At 38.0% G+C, this 16,971-nt stretch overlaps 1 protein-coding gene and 1 long non-coding RNA gene across 4 annotated transcripts in view; both read right to left on the bottom strand.

Annotated features, from left to right (window-relative positions):
- The window catches only part of mipol1 (mirror-image polydactyly 1), a 99,809-nt gene that overhangs the window by 82,589 nt on the left and 249 nt on the right, over window positions 1–16,971 (bottom strand). For 2 of the 3 annotated variants that reach the window (XM_082142339.1, XM_082142340.1), the window contains exon 2: window positions 4,287–4,374. In XM_082142339.1, the coding sequence (XP_081998465.1) occupies window positions 4,287–4,374 (88 nt within the window). Of the gene's footprint in view, window positions 1–4,286; window positions 4,379–16,971 lie in introns of all 3 variants that reach the window. The other variant, XM_082142341.1, reaches the window with a different exon arrangement.
- Window positions 7,554–13,856, bottom strand: LOC309478720. Its single transcript, XR_014199075.1, has 2 exons — window positions 9,415–13,856; window positions 7,554–9,218 (listed from the first exon to the last, which is right to left on the bottom strand). It is a non-coding gene; the product is annotated as an uncharacterized lncRNA (long non-coding RNA).

Below are 16,971 nucleotides of genomic sequence, written 5' to 3'. Positions count from 1 at the left end.
GGATCTGCATTTTCATGGGTTTAAATAAAATATTTTTTGTTATAAGAGACAATAAAAATAACTTTGTATATCAAAACCACTCCTTTCCTGGTAAAAAAAACAAAACAAAAAAACTTGACGTCAATGAATTTGCATCATCTGAACATATTTGACAAACCAAACATGTCAGTCTCTGAGTAACATTTAATTAAGCCACAAAATAAACTTGATTCCATAAAATAAATATAATGAACTATGCAAAAAGCATTATGAACATCTACAGCACGTAATTCACAAACATAATTCACCCCTCACGCATGGTATCACATCCGTCAAAAGCTTAGGCTGGCTGTTGGTTGGAATATTAGAACTCAAAACATGGATACATTCATGGACATCAATCACTTCACTGAATACAAAATTATATCCTTACAATCCATCTGTTTTCAAATGCACATCATTTGAATATCACAACAATGATGTCTGTCAAAAAATAACATGCACAATATATACATGGTAGGATTTACGCAAACCACACTACCGGATGATCGCTTTCCAAGAAGAGGAAGAAAATGGCGGCCTGAGCAGCTTCAACATGCTGTCTATTAGAGACGATAACATGCATAATACATTACGCACGCGAGTATAAATTTGTTCCTCACTCGCTGAAATTGAATCGGAATGATCTGGGAAATGAGTGAAATACTTCACACTGCATGCTAAAGAGAATAAACTGAAAATGTATTGAAAAACTTTGCCGGATTAATGAACATCATTTAGCATGTGTTGGTTTTTTTGACGGACATTTTTTTATGCACAAACTACGCATTCTGATTCAGACATTCCTGATTTGAATATTATGTTCTACTCTCGACTGATCTTTAAAAAAAAATGTTGGCAGTAGATGAACTGTTAAATGACTGATCTTGAGATGAGTCCCTGTAGTCGTCCAATTTGACTCTCATTTGCTGATGCTTGACAGGTGATTTTTATAAAATGTAGTTAGATAACTACCTTCTCAGTTTAAAAGATTAAAGCAATTATCAAAGTTTGATAAAATGTTAGATTTTCCAATAAAAGAGGATACATTTTGTTTTACATGATTTGTTACATTTAACTACCCCTTAGCTGATTTAATTTGACCCAGTGCTGATAATGCTTATCAATCCTTATGTTCATATTCATGATTGAAAAACACTTAAAGGGATAGTTCACTTTGAAATAAAATGTTGGTATGTTTTAGCTTACCTCAAGGGCATCCAAGATGTAGGTGTCTGTTTTTCCGCAGTAGTTTCAATTTTTATATTTTTAGGTCAAACCGTTCTTGTCTGTCAGTCATATAATGCAGGTCTATGGTCATTATCTCAAAGAGCATGCACAGAGTCCAAATTAAAACAATTCCCCGTCGTCCAAATTAAACAATTCCCCATCGTAAGTACACATTGATGGCCTAAGACACGAAACGAGCGGTTTGTGTGAGAAAACGAACAGTATTTATATCGTTTTTATCTCTTGTACACAGCCACGTCCAAGTGATCTGAGAGCGCGGGCGGGTATAGATATATACAATAGAAGTAGCCTTGGCTACTGCAGTTCATTGGAACGAAACCGTAGCCAAGGCGACAAAATATCAAAATTGAAACTACTGCGGAAAAAAAGACACCTACATCTTGGATGCCCTTGAGGTAAGCTAAAACATACCAAAATTTTATTTCAAAGTGAACTATCCCTTTAACTGTCATAAACACTTAACTAAATGGAATTAAATCAGCAATGTGCTTCTTGTTTTGGAGGAGAATGCACATTGTCATGTTGATGCCGACTAACTGCCACTTGAATCTCCAGTGACTGAACACACTTTCTCAGTTGTAAAGGATCATAACCTTAAAATAAACAAACATTTAAGCTAGCTGAAAAACAATAAATTGGGTGTGTTCAATGCTTCATGCTTATCTAACACTAAAAAGGAAGCAAATGGCTTCAACACAGGTGAAGCTTCACACAAAAAAAACCCTGACAGATCATATCAATGATCGTAAAATATATGCTTGTATCTGTGAGTGGCAGACATAATGTCTGAGCACCAAAAACACACAAACCCATAAAATCAGGCATGCAGCCATATACCCACAGGCACACGTTTGGTGTCTGTGATATCAGGATACATGCTAAGTAGATCCTGTTCCAGGTCTTGGCCTCCACCCATCACTAGGATGTAACGCTTTGGGTTGGGCTCTTCTTCTGCAGGATGTGTCAGCACATCAGAGAAACAGCTAGCCTGGCATTAACTCCAAAAAAACAAACAAGCCACGCAGAGGTCATGCCATGAAGGATCGAACCTCATCGGCAGCCTTTACAGTGTTTGAGAGTGAGTGACTGATGCTCATATGAGGATCGGCGAAGCTCTACACCATATATGCACAGATTAGACCATACAAATAGTGACTAGACAGGGCCAATGCAAAGCATAAAGAGGAAGCAATATCACTACACAACAAATCAATTATACATGCAACGTATAAAATTCCCATCCAAGTATTCTCTGCCGTTCAAAAGTTTGGGGTTAGTAAGATTTTTAAAGGTTTTTTGAAAGAAGTCTCACCAAGGCTGCATTTGTTTGATCAAAAATATAGTAAAACAGTAATATTCTGAAATATTATTACAATTTTAAACAACTGTTGTCTATTTTAACCCCTTAACTGTCAGTGCCCTTCTAGCAAGCTGCTTAACGTTCTTTTTTAATTGCCTCTTTGTCCCATCACATATTTTATTAATCATCATAAATTAGGTGTCATTCAAAAGCTGACACCATCAGTACTCATTCTGTGAAAACTATTTTGAAATCGGACATTGTCTTACCATGGAAACGGTACTTAAATTCCTTTTAGCGGCTCCTCCCCCCATTGGGTGGTGTCATGCTTCATATTACAACATTTACTGCACTATTTTATAATCAAAACTTATTCTAATCTTGACAAAAAACCTATCGTTGGAAAAGTCTGAGACTCAAGGTTCCACGTATGGTGACTGTTTTGTGGTAGAAGTGATATTTTGATAGAAATGTATTAATTTGTGACAGGAGAACGCATCAAAGAAATTCACTGGAATGTGGGTGACACCCGGTGGCTATTTTTGGTGCATCGCCTAAACAAAATCTCAGAGGAACTTCAGTTTTTGTGATATCAACTTCAAATTTGGAACACAACATGGAAAGACATATGGCTTTGATTTTATAGCGTTTAAGAGTAAAAATTATTTTGTAAAATATATACTTTGTATAAAATATTTTCTTTAGTACAGTACATTTGCTTTATAATACATTTAAACTTCTATAACTTTTTTACACTTTCAATAATCTGCTGAGTGTCTTAAAAAAAAAAGTGACAGTAGGTCCATATTCCAAGGCAATCTTAAATTACAACCATTTAAGTGCAGCTTTAAAGGGACAGTTCAGCCCAAAATGAAAATTATGTAATAATTTACTCAGCCTCAAGTTGTTCCAAACCTGTATGAGTTTCTTTCTTCTTTCTACAGTTTATGGGCCCCATTGACTTCCTTAGTATTATTTTTCATACTATGGAAGTCAGTGGGGCCCATCAACTGTTTGGTTACCCTGATTATGATATGAATATCTTATAATATCTTTTTTAGTGTTCAGCAGAAGAAAGAAATTCATACATGTTTGAAGCAACTTGAGGGTGAGTAAATGATGACAGAATTTACATTTTTGGGAGAACTGTCCCTTAAAGTTTGGATAGTGCATTTCCCCATCTATGCTCAAAAAGGGGGGTGTAGTTAAGGTATTTTAAAATGTTATTTATTCCTGTGATTCCTTTATTCCAGTCTTCAGTGTCACATGATCCTTCAGAAATCATTCTAATATGTTGATTTGCTGCTCAAGAAACATTTCTTAATATTTTTGTGTTACATTTCTTTTTAAAGTTGACAATCCAAATATATGTATATTGCTTTGGGCCCTTTGATACTTGGCTGTTTTCAGAAAAAAAGACAATGAATACTTATTGCAATATTTAAGCCTAATATAATGAAGAAAAACCACAGCACTAAGAAATGAAGACAAAGTTCAAAGCCATCTGATATGATAAGGATGCCCTCTAGTGCGCAGATTTAAGAATGCACTGTCCTCCAGTGGTATGAATATATTGGTCTCACATTTTGAAAGGTATCTTATCGATAACAAATAAGGATATTGTCCTATTATATTCTCAAATTCAGTCCATCACTAAGATTCAACCACAACAAAAAGCAAAAAGATATACAAAGGACAGCTTTCTCTTCATACTCACCTCTGTACATATCAAACAGTGAATCCTTCAGTTCTTGTTTGTGAATCCATGACAGCTGATGCAGCTCCTCCTCACTCTCTGAACAGCTCTCCCTTAAAACGAACAGAGGACATGTATCAATAACTCATTGCTGTTCAAGTACTTCAATTCAAGTACTTGAGCTCACTGTTTTAGTTCTGGTCATATGTTTACTAGTTCTCAGTGTGGGTTAGACTAATCTTTTCTGCAATGTCCTTATGAGCTAAGGGATTACATACCAAAAGCTGTGTGTTTGTGTGTTTGTGTGTGTGTGTGTGTGTGTGTGTGTGTGTGTGTGTGTGTGTGTGTGTGTGTGTGTGTGTGTGTGTGTGTGTGTGTATGACCAGCCCAACAATTATTTTACTTTCTGCAAAAAACATCAAAGTAGCAGCTATACATTCATGAATGGGTTCCTCTGAAGTTCCATATTTCTCCAAAGCACAGGGTTACTGTGTGATGATGACTACAGTAACCCTATATGATCAAAAAATATGATGGTATGGTTTCAAAAGCGCATCTTAGCATGCAATTATTTATGCAGATGAGCTGGAAATGGGCAAAAATACATGAAGGCCCTGACAAAACAGGACTGTGTGACGAAAACAGCCCAATGTTCAAACAAAACAAATCCAATGACTAATAAACCAATCAAAACACCACAGATTAGAGTTCCTAGGATTTCCTTTTATTTATAGGTCTTGTGTATAATGTAGGCAAGGGGTATTAAATACATTTATATATGTAAAAGTTAGGGCTGGAAATTGACACAAATTTCACGATTTGATTCAATTTCAATTCACAAGCTTGCGATTTGATCAGATTCTGATTTCGATTAATTGGAGTATGTATCCCCAGTTACTATAATATTAAAGGTTAAAATTAGCGTATTTTTATAGGTTACTTTAAATTGCACATTAGGAAATTTTTATAATAATAATTTTATATTTTATTTTATAACCTTTTAACTATTTTTTAAAATAAATGGTAGTTGTCATAATAACATGATGGATTTATTCAAACACATTAAATATTGAAGAACAGGTGTAGTAAAGTAAAAGTAAAAATACAATGAATATACAAAATAGTACATATTTAGCAAAATGCTCCTCTCTATAGGTCATTTTTCTAGCCAACTATCAAGTTTATGGACATTGAATAACTTTTCTGAAGTAAATGTAACATTATATGACATTGTTTACAAGCTATTTTGTTTACCTGTTTCTGCATTTGAAACATTGTTTGAGCGATTGCATGAGACATAATACAGATTTCGGAAAGTTTGAAAAGTCCGAAACCATAGTGGATGTTATCGAGTGCACTCATTCAATCCCACAATGCACTGCGAAAACGAGTGTTCAAACGATGTACGCTCAACGGCTAGAGAATACCCATAATGCACTGTGAGAGTTCCCCCATCCTAACCCCAACAAGAAGAGTTAGGATGGCAGGAAGTGCAGCAGATAGTCTTACCTGCTAGCAAAACTTGCCCATGAAAATGCATTATCTGGAAATGTAGGTATAACAAAAAAACAAACAAAAAACTACCACCACATTACGAAGTACTTTTTCAGTCAGTGGGGTCCAGATCTTGTAAATCGTGTCATACATGTCAATTGGCGAGTAAACCCAATCGGAAAATCCTGCCTGCACCACTCTGCCCTAATTTCAGTTGTAAATGACAAGTTTGAGCACTTAACTGTTGACTGTGTTGGACAGTTGCCCAAGGCTAAATAAGGACAACAATATATTTTGACCAACATGTGCACTGAGATTTGTTTCCACGAGGCTGTTCCATTACGCACATTTTAAAGCTAAGGTTGTGGTAAAAGAACTGCTCAAATTCTGCACTACTTTTGGATTGCCAAAAGCAATTCAGATGAGTAAATGTGGGTCAAACTTAACTTCTAAGGTTTTTAAGCAGTCTCTAGAAACGCTTGGTTAAGCCACCAAGTGTACACTGCATATATGGGTTACCACACTTGGCCATATATGTCACTTTCACTTTCACTTTTTTTTATTTCTTTTTTTTACAGAATGAATCCACAGAAGCATGTGATAATGTAGACCGAGATTGAGTATATGCTGCACAATGGACTGGCTGTGCCCAGCTAATGTCCTTGGAGCTCCCCTGTTTGCTTGTCCAAAAACCCCGATCATTTGCAATGATTATTAGAAAGTCAACAATTTCACACCGGGTAGTTATAGGAACTTAGTTATAGGAACTATAGTCACCAGGGTGGTTCTCCGAGAACTAAATGTTCTCCTAGGTCCATTTTCCTGGTTGCATTCGCAACGCAAGTAGAAACTCTAAAGTGACGTGTTGTTGTGACTTTTATTTTGACGGCGCTGCTGCCATTTTTTTTGATGCCGCTGATAACGGCAGAACCTGAGCATACAGCGCTCCCATTCTCAGACTTCATTAGTTTACAGTCTGTTTAACAGTCCTGTCAAATATACTGCATTATTAGATAGAACTGTTACACAAAGAAAATAAACAGTATATGAAAAAGTATTACCGTTTGCCATGGTTGATCCCCAATGTCACTAGCGGAGCAGAAATACATAATCATGTTTGGTCCCCTCAAAGTCGCATTGGATTTTCTTCTTGGCGTAAAGGTTGAGAGGTACAATCTCTCAGTTTTCAATGTTTTTAGAGTTAGTTTGTGGAGTAAATATATACTTATATAGGCTATAATCTGTGTGTGTACACTGCTTTTTTTAAAATGGTGGGTGCCTTTTTTGTGTGTGTGTCCGGACAATAAGCGTAGCGTACACTACATTACATCACTGGTAGAATTCCAACTCTACCTACGCAGAATGTAGGACTGCGTAGGTAGAGTTGGTTTAGCAAACTATGTAACAAAATCAGTTTTGCCAAAGGGGTTTTGGCAGGTGCCCCTTACCTAACGTGCCTCTGAAATGTCTGCGTTTGTCACCCCAACTAGCGTCCTACAGTATAAGGTCCTAGCTTTTGGAATGTGAAACGTGCCTGCTATATTTCAGCATATGATGCATCAGAAACTGTTGGATGTGCCAAACTGTGAAGTCTATCTGGATGATACTGTGGAATATTCAGATAAAAGATCACGTAAAGACCCTTGAAATGTTTTTCAAACGCCTAAGTTCTGCTTCCTTGACACTAAACCTTGCCAAATGTGAGTTTGCAGAAGGAATTGTTATGTACTCAGGTAAGCAGGTAGGTCAGGTAGTGGTTAAACCTGTTGAGGCAAAAATTTCCACCATACTTCCTTGTACCATCATGTAACAAACATTTCCTAGGTATGAGTGGGTATTAACAAGATTACTGTCCCAATTCATCTGCCCTATTTCTCCTCTTACAGACCATACAAATAGAAGGTTTTTAATGGACCAATGACTGTCAACTTGTATTTCATGCTGCCAAAGACCTCTCTCTGCTTCAAACTTTAAAATGCCTTTCAGACTACAAGTGGATGCAAGTGGTAAGGGAGCTGGTGTGGTATGAAATTTAAGGAGGATGAGTACCATACTGAACATCCTGTTTCCTACTTTTCTAAAAAGTTCTCCAAGACCCAGCAGAGCTATAGTGTAATTGAAAAGGAAGCTCTGGCTCTGTTGTTTGCTCTTCAACATTTTGATGTGTACTCGGGAACGAGTACATGCGTTGATGTAATTTCCACTGAAACAGGAAGCTAAGCCACAACATATTGAATGGCTCCTCCCCCTTTTCAAATAACCAATAGTGTTTAGTTTACCTTACAGATAGCAAGACGTACTTAAAAGCACGTTGGATTCAATTGTAGAGGTGTGAATAAATTCTAGACATTTCATTCTTAACCAACATACAGTTGGAAAACGGAATAAAACTCAAGCGGTTTGAGCAACCGAACTCACATCTCCAACCCATATTGCTCCGTAACGTGTCAACAGTCGCTTTGGTCAGGTGTTATTTATAGCATAGGGGGCAGGATGCTTTAGGTTCAAGAGAGCATTTGATTGGACAGAAGATGTGATGAGAAGCTGAAGTCCGCGGTGATGTCACAAAAATCCATGATCCATTTTAGCGGAAATGAGAGACTGTAAGTGTCAGGTTTTAGGTAGGTGGAAGTAGCGAGGACTCAAATGCAGGAAACAAGGACTTTTATTAATAATAAAAATAAAACAAAATACAAACAAAAACTAGCACTGACTTGACTTGACTTGACTTGACACACAGGATGAACATAACAGGGTAAAGTTACGATGACGAACCAGCACAGGACTGCAAGCACAGGGAGAATGAATAGGGAGAGCAAACAAAGCAGGTAACGAGGGAGGACAGGTGGGGCAAATGAATCAATCAGGTAACAAGATCCAATCTCCAACTTGCCATTTATCAAAAAAAAAATAGAAAAAACTGTTGCTATGCAGATCCATAATCATCTCAGCAACAATAATCTCTATGAACAGTTTCAATCGGGTTTTCGGCCTTTCCACAGTACAGAAACAGCCTTAATCAAGGTCACCAATGACCTACTAATGGCTGCTGACTCAGGTCTTCTTACCATACTCATCCTTCTTGATTTAACTTCGGCCTTTGACACTATTTCGCACAATATCCTTCTGGACCGTCTAGCCTCCATTGGCATTACTAACACATCACTGAACTGGCTTACATAATACCTGTCTGGCCGCACTCAGTTTGAACTTAAAAATGTTCGATCACAATCCTCCCCAGTCACCAGTGGTGTTCCTCAGGGATCAGTCCTGGGTCCCCTTCTTTTTATAATTTATTTACTTCCCCTTGGTTCTATTCTCAGGAAATATAATATTCAATTTCACTGCTACGCTGATGACACCCAGCTTTACTTGTCCACCAAACCTACATCTTTGCGCCCTGCGTCTTCTCTAACTGACTGCTTAGATGAAGTTAAAACTTGGTTTACTCAAAATTTCCTTAAACTAAACAGTGAAATTCTCCTTGTTGGTTCCAAATCTACCTTAGCAAAATGTCCAAACTTTGCTTTACTCATTGACAATTCCACTGGCCCCTTCTCCCCCTACGTCAAGAGTCTTGGTGTCATCCTTGATAGTACACTTTCATTTGAAAAACACATTAATAATCTTACCCGGTCTGCTTATTTCCATTAACGCACTATCAACCGTCTCCGTCCTTCACTTACACACCATAACACTGCTATTCTCATCCACGCTCTTGTCACTTCCCGTATTGACTATTGTAACTCCCTTCTATCTGGTCTATCTCATAAGTCCATTCATAAACTCCAACTGGTCCAAAACTCTGCTGCCCGTATTATCACCAGAACCCCTGTCTCTGAACACATTACTCCACTTCTAAAACAACTGTACTGGCTCCCTGTCAAATATCGTATAGATTATAAAATTCTTCTCCTTACTTTCAAAGCTCTTCATCATCTTGCACCTCCTTATCTCTCTGAACTACTTCAGCCTTACAACCCTTCCCGAACTCTCCGATCATCTTCTGCCTCACTACTTTCTATTCCTTTTGCCCGCATGTCCACTATGGGTTTCAGAACCTTTAGCTATTCTACTCCTCACCTTTGGAACTCTCTCCCTTTATTCATCCGTATGACTGAATCCCTATCCTCTTTTAAAACTTCGCTCAAAACCCACTTATTTCAAAAAGCTTACCCCACATAACTTCACCTTCAACCGGCTTCATGTTTAACTGCTGTTTTTTTTCTTATTCTTTACATTGTGTATTCTTTTGTTTTTTATTGTATTGCCTCCTTGAAATGTATTTTAACTGTTTTAATCTGTAAGGTGTCCTTGAGTGCTATGAAAGGCGCCCACAAATAAAATGTATTATTATTATTATTATTATAAGATGGGAGGGGCTAGACAATCGACAGAAGAGCACATGGTACAAGGAAACACATGGCAAGCCATGTGCTCACACCAAACATGACAAAAACACAAGTACATGGCCAGTAAAACAAATCACAAGCCATGTGCTCACACAAAACAAGACATGAACATGCAGCTAATGAGAACACTCAAAAGCCACGTGTTCACACAAAACATGACAACATGAAAGCACACAGCCAGTGTAAAACACAAGCTGCGTGCTACACAGTACAAGACAAAAATGACAAGAAGGCACATGAAACAAGGCACACAGACAAGACAAAACAGGAGTGTCAGGGCTCTGTCACAAAACCAGGAAATAGACTACACAGAAGTGATAGAACATAGAATATGTTATTTTGGAACACACCAGCTTATTCATAACCTTAAGTCTAACATATTCATACTAAAGCAAAAACTAAATTTTAGATTTCAGGGGGCCTTTAAGGTGGTCGCTTGCTGTCCAGGAATATAATCTGGACATTCGACACACGAAGGGCACTGAAAATGTTATGGTGGATGCTCTCTAGAGTATAAAGAGATGGTGTTCTCTATTTGTCCCTTGTACCTTTCTTTCCTAATGTAAATGGTAAGAGTGAAAGTATTTTACTACAAACAAACCCAAGTTTGTATTCTTGCTGGTGGGGGTGTTACGTCCTACGTCCTTTGCGGTAGTTTGCACATTGGCTTGCTGAAGAAGAGATACTCAGCTACTCATGCATGACAATGAGTGTTGCAGTAGGGCTGTCATATAACATATGTATAACATGTCACATAACCTATCACATGCTCTCACAGACTCACACGTTTATTTTTTAGCATTTTGGAAGAAGTAAAATTGACATATGTGGTTTCAACAACCAGATGCATTTACACTTGTCCAGTTTTGTCTGGAATGCATCTCAAGTGGTTTAAGTGATCGGATTTTGATCAGAGAAAACGAATGAGGTGACCAGGTGTAAAAAGGCCCTAAGAGGGCAGAAATAGCACTGCTTCAGGGAGCGTCACTTCCATAGATATCATATAAAGGCTAGATGTCTTAAGGCGGAGTCACTTCCGGCATCACCGGCGGCCATCTTAACACAGGGAAGCTGTGAATTAAGGTGAGTGATCAGCACACACACAAATCTTCTTATCTCGCTGAAATCTTGACGGATTTACAAACGGTTTGGATTCTTACAAATTGTAAATGCTTGAACATGTATGTTATAATTATTCATATGTATGCAGTATCATAGCTACATCTCTGACGTTTATAACAAACCAAACCGTTTGAAAATCGGTAGAAAATTTAGCAAGTTATGGTTATTTAAAAGTACATGCACCATGTTACGAGTGAGCGAGCACACTGTGGTAAGATGGCCGCCGTGTGCGGACGTCGACCTCCATTGGCCAGCAGCGCGTACGAGACATCTAGCCTTTATATGATATCTATGGTCACTTCTACCCTACACCTGACACACCTTGTGTGTTGCAAAAGCAGTTGAGTATGAAAACTTGTGTGTTGTCCTATTGAATTACAATTGGTGTGCACGCTTTGTGGTTACGTGTGCTCTGGTGATTAAACAGCATGGTAGTATTTTCAATAGCAATATTTCTTTTGACTATTGTTACCGTTTTTTAAAGCTGTGGGGAGATGGTGCCATTTTCTTTTGAAATACTAAATGTTTATCCCTGTTTTTTCGTTTAGTTAGGGAGTAGAGGGAAGCCTTGGTTGTTGATTTCTTATCTTTTGTATGTAATTTAGTTCCCCTCATTAGTAGTTAGTAACTCTGTTGTTTGCTGTTTTGGCCAGGCCCTCTCCTGAAGACACTGCCTCCATTTTCTTTGTATAATTAAGAATAAACTAAGTTTGTTTGCTGCAACAAGTAGTTGCTTTACATTTCTTGGGCAGAGGGCAGAAGGGAATCCTTTCCGTTTTCCGTTTACGGTTTGGTTTAATTTTGATATGTTACTCTCTATACCAACCCTAGACTGGGGGGAAGGAGAGGATCGTAAGATAATCCACTGTGAATTCCTGTGCCTGACGAGAAGATGGCACCCGCAGCTGAATCATCCATCCATCCATATTTTCAATCCACCGGTCCAATGCGGCTACAGTGTAATATCATACAGGTATAAATAATTTTTAATTTGATTAATTGATTATTAATTTGTTTAATTAGGGTTTGACAGAGTTCAAGATAAATCTTTTAATCTTGCTACTGGAGCTGCCAGTTAGCTAAGTTTCAAATAATTATTAAACAGCAAGCACAAACTATGCAAAAGTGGCAGCCCTTCCGCTGCACTCAGAGTCTGAATTCGCTCACATGTTTTCATTCATTCCCTCAAGTGAAGTATATTAGTGCACTAATGTAGGGAATAGTGAATACTTTTACAAAGTCTTCAGGTCTCAGGAAAAACAACATTAATAGGTTTGCAAAATGGACTCAGACAATAATGCTTTACACCAATCCATCCGCTTGCCATTGTACTTGGTGATGTGAAGCTTGCATGCAGCTGCTCGGCCATGAAAACCATGAAGCTCCCGCCGCACATTTTTGTGCTGATTAATGCAAGAGAAAGATTGAAACTCTTCAGCTATGGAATCAGCAGAGCGTTGACAACTTTTACGCACCATGCGCCTCAGCACTCGGTAACCCCGCTCTGACTATATGTAGTCTTCCGCTTCATGGCTGCTGCTGTTCCTAAACGTTTCCTCTTTCCAATAATACCACTTAAAGTTGACAGTGCAATATCTAGCAGAGATGAGATTTCACGAACTGACTAATTGCAAAGTTGGCATCCTATCACAATACCATGCTTGAATACACTGAGCTCTTCAGAACAACCCATTATTTTCCACAAATGTTTGTAAATGCATACTACAGGGGTAGGTGCAGATTGAAACACCTGGATTCAATAATTAAGAGGTGTGTCCTAATACTTTTGTCCATGTGTAGGCCTATGTCAAGAAACTGAAACTTTGAACCTGGCTTTATACAATGTTCAGATTTCTGTAATAATGCCACATTTGCATATTTAAACAACATTTCCGAACACTTGTAATACAAAGCAAGTGTCTTAATGTACTGTGATTAATCAATTGGGGAAAGTATGGTGATATACTGTTTATTAGTTACAACAAATTTTACCCAGTTCACCTGTGGTGTCTTGCCTTAAAGAAATCACAAGCACAAGCACACAGTAAATGTAAACTACACCCGTGGATCAGTCTGCTAGGAAGCCTGTGTGAATGTGAAGGGAAGAAAGCTCTAGCATCATCTGTTTGCAGACTCCACTTTTTTGAGATTTTATATTCACAGTTCAAATTGTCTGAAGTACTTTTCTGTACCACTGTTTTTGGAAGTCTTACAACCACCTAAGCATCACAGAATCATCTGCCGAAAACATACACACAAAGAAATAAAACACTGTCTTTCAACCGTCTATGAGACAAACCTACATTTTAAAAATGTTTCTGATGTAAAGGAAACAAGACTGTGGCTATCAGCTGACCTTAACAAAGTGTGGCATCCAATTTCTGTTAACTAACATCGTTCCATACACTACAGACACCTTGCTAAATGCACAATAAATATATGTACTAAATTAAAATCTAGACCCCAGGAGCAATACGTTTCTGCCACATCACAGATATTTGCATTATGTCTCACTATGCACATCAATGTAACTGGTTAATGACTAAGATGCCAGAATACTCACTTTATAGACAACTCATTCTCCAAAGATGATATTTTGTGTTTTGCCCTCTGAAGTGCACACTGAACATCCCGTGCCATGCTTCTGATATTCATGTATGTGTTAGTGTGTGTAGAAAGCCGGCGTTTTCTAACTGGACACCGTATACTTCATCTCAGTTTGCACATCTCATGCATACACAAGCAACATGATCCATGTGAGAAGACAATGGCTGTGTCTCAAAACCACATCCAACAGGAGTAACTGTGGACGCAAGGGGAAGCTGTCTGAAAGGGATGTCCTGGTACTAACCCAGATTGTATCCAGAAAACATAAAACCACAGCTGCCCAACTCACTGTAGAATTACAGTTTTTCCTCAGTCGCTTTGATGCATTTCTCACATCACTATTTGCACAACAGTTAGTTCAACCTCCACAACATTAAGTCATTTGTGCACATCATAGTAGCAGTTTCTCATTCCTTCCAACAAATTGCAAATGCTTTTGGACATGCATCAATTGCTTTCATACAACTCTCTGCTGTTTTATAACATTATCATTTGCTTACGTCATGTCAGTCAAAATTAACTATACTTGTGAATGCTGAATAGTCATTCCATATAAAACTAATAGTCCTCATTTAATTGCTTGAGTCATTACATACAAAAATGAACTAGTTGTCAAAATCTGTCAAGCAAATTTTACACATTTTAAAAATTCTTTTTCTTCCTGAAAATGTCTCCTAAATTGAACAATTTCTCTCAGGTGAATCTCAGCTTTCACTGATGAGAAGGGGTGTGTGAAGCATTGTTGTTTTGGATAATGTGCGTTTTCACCACTCAGATGTTGTCAGACAGTGGTTTGCAGCACATGATAGGATGCTGGTGGAATATCTCCCTCCCTATACTCACCATTCCTAAATCCAAAAGAGGAGTTTTTCTCTTCCTGGAGGTGGAAGGTATATGACCGGCATCCACATACCCAAATGGCCCTGCTAGCGGCCATGGATGCAGCATGTGATGACATCACAGCAGAGTCCTGCAGAGGGTGGATTCGCCACTCGAGGAGATACTTTCCTCGCTGCATTGCAAGAGATGATATTCGCTGTGATGTAGATGAAATTATGTGGCCAGACAGAGAGGAACGTCTGGATGTGCATGAATGATTACCGTACTATGTATGTTGTATGTTCAGTTCCAATATGTACTGCAATATTGTTTCCAGTTGTGCACAGCTCTACCCAAAGGGAGTTTATGTTTGTTGTAAATAAGGGTGTATTTTTTATTTTGCACAATGCTGTGAACAAATTAGAATTGCAAAGAGCATATGCAGTAAAAATGTGAAACATACATATTCAGTTTCTTGTACTCACTGTTACCTCACTAAATACAGTAATGTGTAACTTTACTGTATTTTTCAAATGGCTGTGCAAATAGTATATAGTGCTGTCTTAAGCATGTTCAGGTAGTGTCACCAAGATCTGACTTGTTTGCATTGGAAAACATTTACAGAGTAAACTGTCACAATGAAAACATGACAAAGCCATTTGACTATCTTGTTCATAAACAATGGTGTCAGGACTTTTCATCTTGATGACACTGACACTTTCATTGACATGAATACTTGCTTTTGAGGAATGAGCTGTCCATTTTGAGCAAGTGACACGCTTTTGCAGGTTATCAACTAGGTTTTGCAGTTTGTACTAATTGTTTTGAGAACTGCATTAACTGTTGTGCAAATGTAAATAGTGATGTGAGAAATGCACCAAAGCGACTGAGAAAAACTGTAAATGTGAACCTCGATTCTCCTGTTTGTCTGGAGCTCTTCAGAGTCAATATTCATGGTTGGGCTGCTATAGCCAAACCTTTGCTCACTTGTGCTAATGCCAAATGTTGGTTTCAATGGTGGAACATACTGTTCTCTGATGAGTCCACCTTCACTGTCTTTCCCACATCCGTGGGAGTTACGGTGTGGAGAAGCCCTAAAGAGGTTTAACACCCGGACTGTTGCTGCCCAGTGGATCAGTGATGGTTTGGGCTGCAATATCATGGCATTCCCTACTGTGCTTACCGAACCATTCTGGAGGACCATGTGCACCTAATGGTTCAAACATTGTACCCTGAAGGGAGTGCCGTGCATCAGCATGATAATGCACCAATACACACAGCAAGACTTGTGACAGAATGGTTTGATGAACATGAAAGTGAAGTTGAACATCTCCCATGGCCTGTACAGTCAACAGATCTAAATACTTTTGAGCCACTTTGAGGTGTTTTGGAGGAGCGAGTCAAAAAAACAATTTTCCTCCACCAGCATCACAGTGACCTGACCTCTGTTCTGGAAGAGGAATGGCTTAAAATCCATCCGGCCACTGTAAAGGACTTCTATCAGTCATTCCCAAGACAAACTGATGTTGTTTGGCCACAAATGGAGGCCCTACACCATATAAATGATTGTGGTCTAAAACCAGGTGTTTGTTTCATTTTGCATGTTAATATCATTGTGTTCTAGGACATTTGTGCAACATCTAAATACCATGGTATATTAATTTATGATGATAATCATTTAGTTACATTGGGTTTATATGGGTCAATGATAAGCGAGAATGTCTGATATTACTTTTGAAACATTTAAACCATGGTCACAATGATATTGATTTAGTGGACTAAAGTTTTTTCAAATAATATTATTAAATGAAATATGTTCACTGTTTATATAAACAATAAATTAATTAAATTGACTAATTAAAAAATTTTTTTTATTAATTTGCTTTTTTCAGTTACAATTTTGTTTTAATTATATAATGTATAAGGCTTTTTTTGTTGTTGAATAACTTAAACCCAGTTCCATGTCATTGACCCATACATAAAAATACAATATAATTATTACCAAGCACAAGTGCCGAAAACTGCTGTCTAAATAGGCAGCACACTACGTGTTGAGACACGGCCCTTGAATCCATCCGAACCGATCCAAAATGTGACGCACAAGTATACTTGTATCAAAGTAACACATGACTAAAGCCGGTCTCTTTCAAACAGGTCTATTACCCTATTGATATTATCAGGACAAGCCGTAACTTGTCAAAGAAAACGTTTCGTAGTGTTTTCACCTTGCTGCCTAAATCCCTCCTAGACTG

This window comes from Leuciscus leuciscus (assembly GCF_965113295.1).
Source record: "Leuciscus leuciscus genome assembly, chromosome: 17".
NCBI classification, from domain to species: Eukaryota; Metazoa; Chordata; class Actinopteri; order Cypriniformes; family Leuciscidae; genus Leuciscus; species Leuciscus leuciscus.
The sequence above is the reverse complement of the archived record's forward strand: the minus strand, read 5'-3'. Positions and strand labels throughout refer to the sequence as shown.